Below are 9,342 nucleotides of genomic sequence, written 5' to 3' on the forward strand. Positions count from 1 at the left end.
CCCCGCCTCCGTCCACGTCTCCAGCTACCGGAAGTCAGTTTGGGCCAAACATCCGGGTTTCTCTTTTTTGCGTTCCGACGGATCCTCCTTTTTTTCTCGTCCGTGGACCTGTCCCTGCGTTAGGCCCACGTCTCTCCCACTCCTCTTCCGTGCGCGGGACTAGCGCGGGCTTCAGCGACGGGAGCCCTCGAGGGCCATGGCAACTCCGGCGGCGCCGGCCGGCGGCGCCCGAAATGGGGCTGGCCCGGAATGGGGAGGGTTCGAAGAAAACATCCAGGTAATAATAGCCCCACGGCTCCGACCAGGGGCCTCAGATTTCTGGGCCCGCTTGCTCTTGCTTTCCGCACAAGTTAGAAGGTCGGTCGGGGTCAGGCATGGCACGGGGCTGGAGTGGGCTTGGAGGTGGGCGGGATTCACTGGCCAAAACCACACTGTGTGCGCACAGCCTTGTATTGGTGTTGGGAAAGACAAAGGAAATGGGCACTTTTGTAGCCCTTTGGGGGCTTTGGTAGGGAAGGTAGGAGAAAGACGTGTATGGAAGACAGGGAATAGGTTTCCCAGTCTAGAAAAGACAAACAACCAAGGGTTCTGAGAGCAAATGAGGGGGAGAGAATGGCGTGATCTACGGTAATGCCAAGCCATATCCCCGGCAGTGTAAGAACAGAGACCCAAACTCTGTGGTGAACAGAGAAGGACTTAACGGATGGAGCAGAAAGGCACTGCACTTTAGGATCTGTTGTCCTCACAGGGTGGGGGCTCAGCTGTGATTGACATGGAGAACATGGATGATACCTCAGGCTCCAGCTTCGAGGACATGGGTGAGTTGCATCAGCGCCTGCGTGAGGAAGAAGTGGATGCTGATGCAGCTGCTGCTGAAGAAGAGGATGGGGAGTTCCTGGGCATGAAGGGCTTTAAGGGACAATTGAGCCGGCAGGTGGCTGATCAGGTAAGCAAGACTGGCTCCCTGACAGGTGGAAAAGTATACCTAGGAGGCCCCTGGTTCTGGAGTTGGTGTTGGTGAAGTTCATCCCGGGTTGTCCAGTTAGAACCATGTGGACATCCAACAAAAAAATAAGCAATAGAGCCAAGAGTCTCACAGTACCCTCCCACCCCACCCGTCTTCCTTGCTTCAGATGTGGCAGGCAGGGAAGAGACAAGCCTCCAGGGCCTTCAGCTTGTATGCCAACATCGACATCCTGAGACCCTACTTTGATGTGGAGCCTGCCCAGGTGCGAAGCAGGTGAGGATCCTCCTCCTGACAGAAGCTGCCCCCCTACATCCAAACTACAACCGGACACCAAACCCTTAGACTCCCCTCTTCATGACCCCAGCCACATTATACGTCTTACCAGTCACGGAACAGGGTATGGCGATAACACATTGCCTTCCTCCTCTTCTCCATCTAGCAAATTACTCATGTTCCCTCGAAGCTTAGCTCAGATGTCACTTCCTTGGCTCCTCATTGCCAGTTTGTCCTTTCCTGGTGCTCCAGTAGAGCTCTGCGCTTTCCTCTAACAGATAACACTTCAGCAGTGCTGTACTTTCTTATTTCTGGGTCTGTCTCCCCAGAGACCTCCTTTTCAAAAGCAGGCACTGTTTCACATTTTTATTCCCAGCACCGGAACAGTCTCTGAACTAGAATATCGGTACCTAGTTGTTGAATGACTTTTCAAGAGCTGGATTTAATCTTGGTTTTGTTCTTTGCTCATCCTTTAATTCAACCAATGCTTATCAAATACCTGTACCACTCAGCAAGTATTTACTGAGCTTTTGCTCTGCGTCAGGCACTACAGTAGTTGTGTCTGATTCAGTGGTGAAGATAGATGGGAGCCTTACCCTGGAGTGCAGCCCTCGAGCACTCATTTGCCATGAAGGGACACGCAGGAGGGACACCTGCCCCAGGGTTGGTTGGAGGATTGGACAGGGCAGCTTTCTCAGAGGAAGTAAAATTTAGTCAAGATCCAGGGTATTATTTGGAGCTAGCTAGTCACTTAAGAAGTGGGGAAGTTATTGGTACTTTTATTCCTTCTGCCTGGAATTTTCATACCACTTCAAATATATTTTTCAAGAAAATGCTCAGTGGTGCCTGGAGGAATGATAAGCAGGACGAGGCAGGAGGCACGCTGGTTCCCTCAAGTAACAACTTTCCCTCTAAACCTTTCTCAGGGCTTTACTATCACAGCCTTGAATTTGGGGCATTCTCTGCTGAGGTTTAAAGGGGAGCAGGTCACATAGGTAATGGGGTCCAAGCCCTCTCCCAGGGCCCAGCAGGGCTTTCTAAATTCTCCGTGTTGCTGCTGCATCAGTCAGCACAGCATCAGAAGGCTGTTGTTCTTCCTGGAAGCATTCAGGGGCAAAAAAGTGATTTCCTCATTCCTTGTCTGTCTTTACCACCCTCTTCTCCCTTTACCATCCAGCATGTTCTCTTCAGTTAGCAAGATGACTAAGATTCAGGCTTTCCAGAACCTCACAGCCTAGTGCTGCCTCTGCTCTCATCTCTCCTCTCCCCTCCCAGGCTCCTGGAGTCCATGATCCCTATCAAGATGGTCAACTTCCCCCAGGTGAATAGTGGGTAGCATGTCTGGAAGAGCCGGGGGAGGCACTAGGGCAGAGGGTGGGGCCACCACACAAAGCCTGGGAAGGCATAAACGGAAGAGCCACTGTACCCTCCAGCCTGAATGAGTTGGTATATTGACAGAAAATCGCAGGTGAGCTTTACGGACCTCTCATGCTTGTCTTCACGCTGGTGGCCATCCTTCTCCATGGGATGAAGACGTCTGACACCATTATCGTAAGCAGGACAGAGGACTTTGGGGGGTGGCTGATATGAGTTGAAAGCTGCCCAAGGAGACGATGGTGGAGTAAGATAGAAGCAGCCCCTGAGGAAGGCCCTGAGTGAGCTAAGAGGCCTCCCAGGACTAATTAAAGCCTTCATCCCACAGCGGGAGGGCACCCTGATGGGCACAGCCATTGGCACCTGCTTCGGCTACTGGCTGGGTGTCTCGTCCTTCATTTACTTCCTCGCCTACCTGTGCAATGCCCAGATCACCATGCTCCAGATGCTGGCACTGCTGGTAAGGAGTCCAGCATGCTGGTGGGCAAGGGTGATCTTAAAAGAGTAACCAGGCTTTGGTCTGCATCTGTCCTAGGGGCCCCAGGGCCTGGAATGGGGTGAGCTGGCCAATGGACCATTTATTTCTCAGGGTCCCCATGAGGGTCCAGAGGCCAGCCCAGCCTGAGTGATTTTCCTCTCCGCCATCCTCTTTCCTAGGGATATGGCCTCTTTGGGCACTGCATTGTCCTGTTCATCACCTATAACATCCACCTCCATGCCCTCTTCTACCTCTTCTGGCTGCTGGTGGGTGGGCTGTCCACGCTGCGTATGGTAAGCTCGGCAGGAGGTTTCCAGGGGTGGGCTGTCCTCCGAAGGAGTAGGGAAAACAGCCCAGAGCTCAGGCCCAGTCCCACAAGGGGCTCTGAATGGGAGGGAAGAGCCCAAAGACGGTTCTGCTCTGGGTAAGAGTGGCTTCTCTACACTAGTCACTTGGATCAGGCCCTCTGAACTGTATTCCTGTTGCCCTAGGTGGCAGTGTTGGTGTCACGGACTGTGGGCCCCACACAGCGGCTGCTCCTCTGTGGCACCCTGGCTACCCTGCACATGCTTTTCCTGCTCTATCTGCATTTTGCCTACCACAAGGTGGTAGAGGGTAAGTGACAGGAGGGGTGCGGGGGAGAGGGAGGACAGCTGCCTAGGGCAGGGCCCTACCAACCCTCACTTACTTTCCATCCTCCTCCTTTCAGGAATCCTGGACACGCTGGAAGGCCCCAACATCCCACCCATGCAGAGGGTCCCCAGAGACATCCCCGCTGTGCTCCCTGCTGCTAGGCTTCCCACCACTGCGCTCAACGCCACAGCCAAGGCTGTCGCGGTGACCCTGCAGTCACACTGACCCCACCTGAGATCCTTGGCCGGCCCCCTTTCCCCCAGCTGCAACGTGGAGGAAGACTGAAGGACAGTACTGATGACATGTGTCTCTTTGAGGGGTCTGCAGCTGCCACAGAGCTATAGCCACTTAAGCACCTCCTTGATGCCTGTCGAGCTTCTGAAGGGCACAAGGCCAGGAAGTCCTGGCCGGGACTGCAGGGCTCTGCAGCCAGTGCAGAAAGTGGGTCAGCTCCTCCGAGGTCCTCTCACCACCTACCCCTTCCTTCCTCTTTATCTCTTCCACATTGTCTTGCTAAATATAGACTTGGTAATTAAAATGTTGATTGAAGTCTGGAACTACAGCTACCCGTTCCAGTGGTCCTCCCTGCCACCCTACTTCCTGTACACTTTCCTGTTCTGTCAGTGGTGGTAATGTCACGTGCTCACTTCATTATACCCCTATCCAAGCAGAATGAAAGTGGGACAGCCCAGACTGCATTGAAAGACTGAATATGGAACCTGCCCCCAGGGCAGGGAGCACAAGATCCATGCAGCATCAGGGAGGCCTCAAACTCAAGAATCATAATAAGTCTGATGGAACAGTGCACCCGGCTTAGGTCTGGGCTCAGCCTCACTCTTGGGATGCCTGTGGAGCAGTGACAACTGGACAAAAACTTCCAGACTCAACACCATGTCATTACAAGGCCCTTATGCACCTGGGCCATTGTGTAGGGATACTTTTTCTGTGGAGGTGCACATTTGAAGCCAAAGTTGGCTTTGCCCTGGTTATACTGGGGCCAGGGGAACAAAGCTTTCTTCAGGAGTTCCCTCAGTCCTTTCTCTTCAAGAGTGCTATTTACTCTTAAAAGCGATAACCACCCCAAGCACAGCACCATCCTCTCCCACTACCCATTTAATCTGTTCCACTTAAGTCAGGTGGTTAATGGAGGGAACAGAATCTTTGACCTCCCTTCACTATGTTTATATTATTCATTTTTTTTAAATTCATTACCCTAGTAAATCTGGGTTAGCGTTTTTCCCTTCTAATAAAGGGACTAAGAAAGATGTGCCCTTCATTCACGCTATGTGATCCTATGTGATGTGAGGCCCCTACACTATCACCAGTGGACAACGTTCTAAGGGCACTGCCTGTATTGTGCAGTGTGCCCTTACTGAAAGCTCCGGCCCACTTTTCACGGCCCCACAGCCACTGCAGCCTGCTCTCCTGGTGCCACCCCCCTTCATTTTGGCTACTCCAGTCCCACGGATACTGAGGACGTCAGAGCATCAGCAGTGCCCTAATCACCTGGGAAAGGAACGGCACCAGCGCGTTGCATCTACCTGCGGCTCACCTGCTTCAAGGACCCTTTGGGGTTCCACTGGGCCTGGCAGCTGAGGCCGCCTCCACGGGGCAGGGGTTCCCGCCGCCGCCACTGCGAGGCAGCCATCTTGGCGAGGGGCACGCGAGGAATTCCTCGCGCCTGGAATGCCCGCGCACGCGGCGCCTCTTGTCGCGGGGGCGGGGCGAGGCGCGAATTAAAGGGCCCTTGGGACTTCCAAACTGGACGGGGGTGGGGGGGTGGCGGGCGTCCCTGGGATCCAGGCGAAGGCACCGAGGGGTCTGGCCCTTAGGAACGGGGAACGACGAGAAAATGAGCAAAAGAACCGTGTAACTGTCTCAAATGCCGTCTCCACCTGATGTGTCTCTATTCTCCCCTCCCTACCCCCTGCCCGTCCCAGGCTTCCACCTGGCCACCTGTTGTCTGGCCCTACCCCCAGGGGAAGAGCGCCCCCACTGCTCCTGAACATCGGGTGTGCGCAAACCTCGTGTGCCCGCGTGGTCTAGGCCGGGCAGGAGGCGGGGCGAGCGGCGATGACGATACCGTTGCCATGGGAACCCGCCGCCCGCTCCTGCGCAGCAGCCTGAGCCCGAGCTGCCGCCCGCCACCCGCTGCCCGCCTGCCGGCCCGCCCGCCTGCCCGCCTCGGGCTGTCCCTGCGGGGCGGTAGGGGGAGTGGGGCTGGAGGAAGGGAGGGAACAGATGCGGCCTCCGAGCGGAGACCGGTTCCGCGCGTCCTAAGCCGAGGCCCCTGAGCCGGCGCCGTAACCGCGAGGGACGAAGACCAGCGCGGAGCAGCGCCCGCCCGGCCCCGGAACGCGCACCCCGGCTCGCCGCCCAGACACGGACGGCACGGTCCGCCCCGGCCCGGGTGCCGCGCGGTCTCAGCCCGGCCGGCGACCTCGGCGCCTCCGCAATCCCGGCCGGGTCCCGCGCGGGCCCCGGCGCTCCTCTCCGCCGCCGCCGCCGCTGCCTGTGCCTCTGCCTCCCCCTCTACACCGCTGCGTCGGCGACCCCACCCCGGACCCCGGACCCGACCCCGCCCGCGGCCCCGCCAAACTCGGCCGCGGCCCGGGCCCTGGCCCCGGAGGCCCAGCCGTGGGTACGATGTTGCCCAGCTCCATCCAGATATCGGGGGAGCCGCTGTCAGGCGCCGAAGTGCGGGACATCTGCCGCGGCCTGCGCGACAACGCCGTGCGCCTGCTCTCACTGCGCGGCTGCCGTCTTTGCGACCGCGACTTCGGCCGCATCTGCCGGGCCCTGGCCGGGGCCACGTCCCTGGCGCAGCTCAACCTTAACCTGGGCGTCGTGTCTAGCCCCAGCCGCATCAAGCAGCTGGCGGAGGCGCTGCGGACCAACCGCTCCATCCAGTCCCTCTTGTGAGTGCGCTCCCTCTAAAAGGGGTCCCGGGCACCGCACCCCTCCTCGCACTCCCCCTGCCATCTCCTGTTCCTCCGCACACCTTCTGGTACCTGTGCTTGCACCAGCCTACCTTCTCACCCCTATTCACGCACCTCATTCCTCTGCCCATGCCTCCACAACACCCTCCAAGCCCCTGCCTCACCTCCAGACTTTGAACACCAGACCCACCCCAAATGATATAGGATACCCACCCCTTCCTGGCAGGACCCGTGTACCTCCCAACCTAATCACCCGCATTGACTTCTCCGGGGTAGCTTGCTCAGTACCCAAAAAGGAATACTCCCCTGAGGACTAGATCCCTGCCCCTATGTTCTGTCCAGAACACCACCCACACACCCTTTCTCTGTGTTCTCATCTGGATCCCAGTCCCTGCCCCAGAAAAGAAACCGAATTTTCCCCTTCTAACTGCATTTTTAAGAGTCTAGAATTTTCTTTTTTCCTTCCCAAGGCCTCTCCCAAGTGCTGTGACTGAATGTCCCCCTCAGCTCTACAGCTCACCATAAGGGAGGGCGCCCCTTCCCCCTTACAGTAAGGACTGATGATTGCAGTAACCTCTGCTCTCTGGTCTCACCCCCCAGCCTGCATGGGAGCCCTCTGACAGATGCGGGGCTGGCCTTGCTGAATCCAGCTCTGGCCCTCCACCCTGCCCTCGTGGCTCTGGACCTGGGGGACTGCATGCTGGGTGATGAAGCCATCAACCTCATCTGTGGCCTTCTCCCCCCTGATGGGGCCAAGTCTGGTGAGCAGGGCCCTGCTGAGGGCATGGGCTAGTGTGGCCTTCATGAAAAGCTCAGTGCAGAGGGCAGGGGGCATGGCCTAGAGATGAGGGCTCTGACTGTGTGGGTGAGAATGTTTTTCGAATCCTCTTAGGAGGGAGAAGGATTGGGAGCTGAGCAGGATGGAGGCTCAGGAATCCAGGCTGCAGCGGGCAGGAAAGGCATGGGTCGCTAATGTCTCTGGAGCTCTGTGGAGGAGGTGGGGTAGCTCTCAGTCACTAGGGATACCCCAGAGATCCCCAGGTGGGGAATGGGCTTGAGAAAGGCCTGACCCTCTCCATCCTGGCTTCTCGCTATGATGCTGCCCAGGCTTGAAGGAGCTGACGCTGAGCGCCAACCCTGGCATCACCCCTAAGGGCTGGAGCCGCCTCGCCATTGCCGTGGCCCACAGCTCCCAGGTCCGCGTCCTCAATCTGGACTACAACCCTCTGGGTGAGGCTCAAGAAAGCCCCCTTTGATTCTCACCACCCCTCACCCCTGTCCAAGAACCTGGGACCATCAGTTGCCATGGTAACCAGCACACTGGCGGAGGAAAGAAGGGAGGTTCTGGGTGGAAGTAGAGGAGCCGCCTGTGTTGAGGACCAGATGACCAACAGGTAGATCAGAGCATCCATCACCACCCCTGGGCCTGGCTTGCTTCATCCATTCACTCATCAGTCACAATGCTCCCCTCCTGGCCACCTACCAGTTGCCAGCGTTTCCTGGCCTGGGGGTGGATTCTGAGGTTGTCAGGGCAATGGGGAGGCTGTGGGGAGAAAGGGTTAGCAGGCCTGTGAATGCCGGTGAGTGTGTGCACGTGTACTATCTCCCCAGGTGACCATGTGGCAGCGATGCTGGCTGTAGCTGTGGCCTCCAGCCGCACCTTAGAGGTCCTAGACTTGGAGGGTACAGGGCTCACCAACCAGTCAGCTCAGGTGAGAAGTCTTCATGTTTGGGGATGGGCCAGGGGTTGAGGTTAGCCAGTGTGTCTGTGGACATACTGAAGGGGTGGCAGGTTGGAGTCCGGAGCTGCCTTAACTGTGTTCATCATTTTCCGTACTCTTCCCCACCGCAGACCCTGCTGGACATGGTGGAAAATTACCCCACAGCTTTGCGGAGTCTGGTGTTGGCTGAGAACAGCATTAGCCCGGAGCTGCAGCAGCAGATCTGTGACCTCCTCTCTGAGGGGGAGGAGGAGGAGGAGGTGGCAGGAGGGGCTGGCGACACCCAGGAACGAGAGAGAGGGCGGGAGCCTGCTGCCCACCAGAGGGGCAGTAGCTCCTGGATATGCCCCAGTGGTAAGAGCCGCAAGGGTTGATCAGAGTCAGGTCTGAAAGAGGCTTGGGACCAGGGAGAGTGGGTGTGAGAAACTTAGGCCACTTCTATTTGTGGTCCCCAGCGGAGGAATGCCTGGTGGTCTGAACACCTCTCTGCCCTTCCACAGATCCCAGCTCTCAGATGGTGCTAATGACGTCAGGACTAGGGGACAGTCTGTTGGCTGAGACGGAGATGTGACTCTCCATTCAGGCTTCTGCGCGTCATTACATTTGCATCTCCAGCACTTTGCCCCAGATGTCAGGGTCAGGCCCTGGGGCTTAGGAGGGTGGGGGGTTGGTGTGCCTGGGGCTCTGGCAGCTCCTGGCAGCATGGTGGGAGGCTCTGGAAGCTGTGACTAAACAAAATCGTTGGGGGCACTGGAACCCAAGGCAATGCTGGACTTGTTGGCAGCTTTGGCTGCAGCCCGCTGGCTCGGAAGAGATTTTATGAACTCGACAACCTGACGTGTGGCTCTGGTCACTGGGGGCTGGCAGCGAGGGAGGAATTGGAATTACCACTAGACATCACTAGGGGGCAGTGCCACCCCACGGCCCAAGCTCCAGGCAGCGTCCACTGGCCCCAAA

The 9,342-nt window shown here is 57.4% G+C and overlaps 2 protein-coding genes across 2 annotated transcripts; both read left to right on the top strand.

Annotated features, from left to right (window-relative positions):
- The first annotated feature begins 58 nt into the window (after window positions 1-58).
- Window positions 59-4,850, top strand: YIPF3 (Yip1 domain family member 3). Its single transcript, XM_060021759.1, has 9 exons — window positions 59-277; window positions 749-946; window positions 1,134-1,240; window positions 2,516-2,561; window positions 2,699-2,791; window positions 2,943-3,074; window positions 3,272-3,385; window positions 3,584-3,707; window positions 3,802-4,850. The coding sequence occupies exons 1-9, from the start codon at window positions 197-199 to the stop codon at window positions 3,948-3,950; spliced, it is 1,044 nt and encodes a 347-aa protein (XP_059877742.1). The 5' UTR covers window positions 59-196; the 3' UTR covers window positions 3,951-4,850.
- A 1,034-nt stretch (window positions 4,851-5,884) lies between these two features.
- On the top strand, window positions 5,885-9,206 carry LRRC73 (leucine rich repeat containing 73). Its single transcript, XM_060021771.1, has 6 exons — window positions 5,885-6,643; window positions 7,265-7,425; window positions 7,772-7,894; window positions 8,276-8,376; window positions 8,517-8,739; window positions 8,886-9,206. Exons 1-6 carry the CDS (start codon window positions 6,372-6,374, stop codon window positions 8,954-8,956), a joined length of 951 nt encoding a protein of 316 aa, XP_059877754.1. The 5' UTR covers window positions 5,885-6,371; the 3' UTR covers window positions 8,957-9,206.
- Window positions 9,207-9,342: the final 136 nt, after the last annotated feature.

Source organism: Delphinus delphis, chromosome 10, assembly GCF_949987515.2.
Source record: "Delphinus delphis chromosome 10, mDelDel1.2, whole genome shotgun sequence".
NCBI classification, from domain to species: domain Eukaryota; kingdom Metazoa; phylum Chordata; class Mammalia; order Artiodactyla; family Delphinidae; genus Delphinus; species Delphinus delphis.

Coding starts and splice junctions, on each gene's coding strand:
- YIPF3 (XM_060021759.1), top strand. CDS start 197: ATGGCAACTCCGGCGGCGCCGGCCGGCGGCGCCCGAAATGGGGCTGGC. Junction 947..1,133: donor GCCGGCAGGTGGCTGATCAG/GTAAGCAAGACT, acceptor TCCTTGCTTCAG/ATGTGGCAGGCAGGGAAGAG. Junction 2,792..2,942: donor AGACGTCTGACACCATTATC/GTAAGCAGGACA, acceptor TTCATCCCACAG/CGGGAGGGCACCCTGATGGG.
- LRRC73 (XM_060021771.1), top strand. CDS start 6,372: ATGTTGCCCAGCTCCATCCAGATATCGGGGGAGCCGCTGTCAGGCGCC. Junction 7,426..7,771: donor CCCTGATGGGGCCAAGTCTG/GTGAGCAGGGCC, acceptor GATGCTGCCCAG/GCTTGAAGGAGCTGACGCTG. Junction 8,740..8,885: donor CTCCTGGATATGCCCCAGTG/GTAAGAGCCGCA, acceptor GCCCTTCCACAG/ATCCCAGCTCTCAGATGGTG.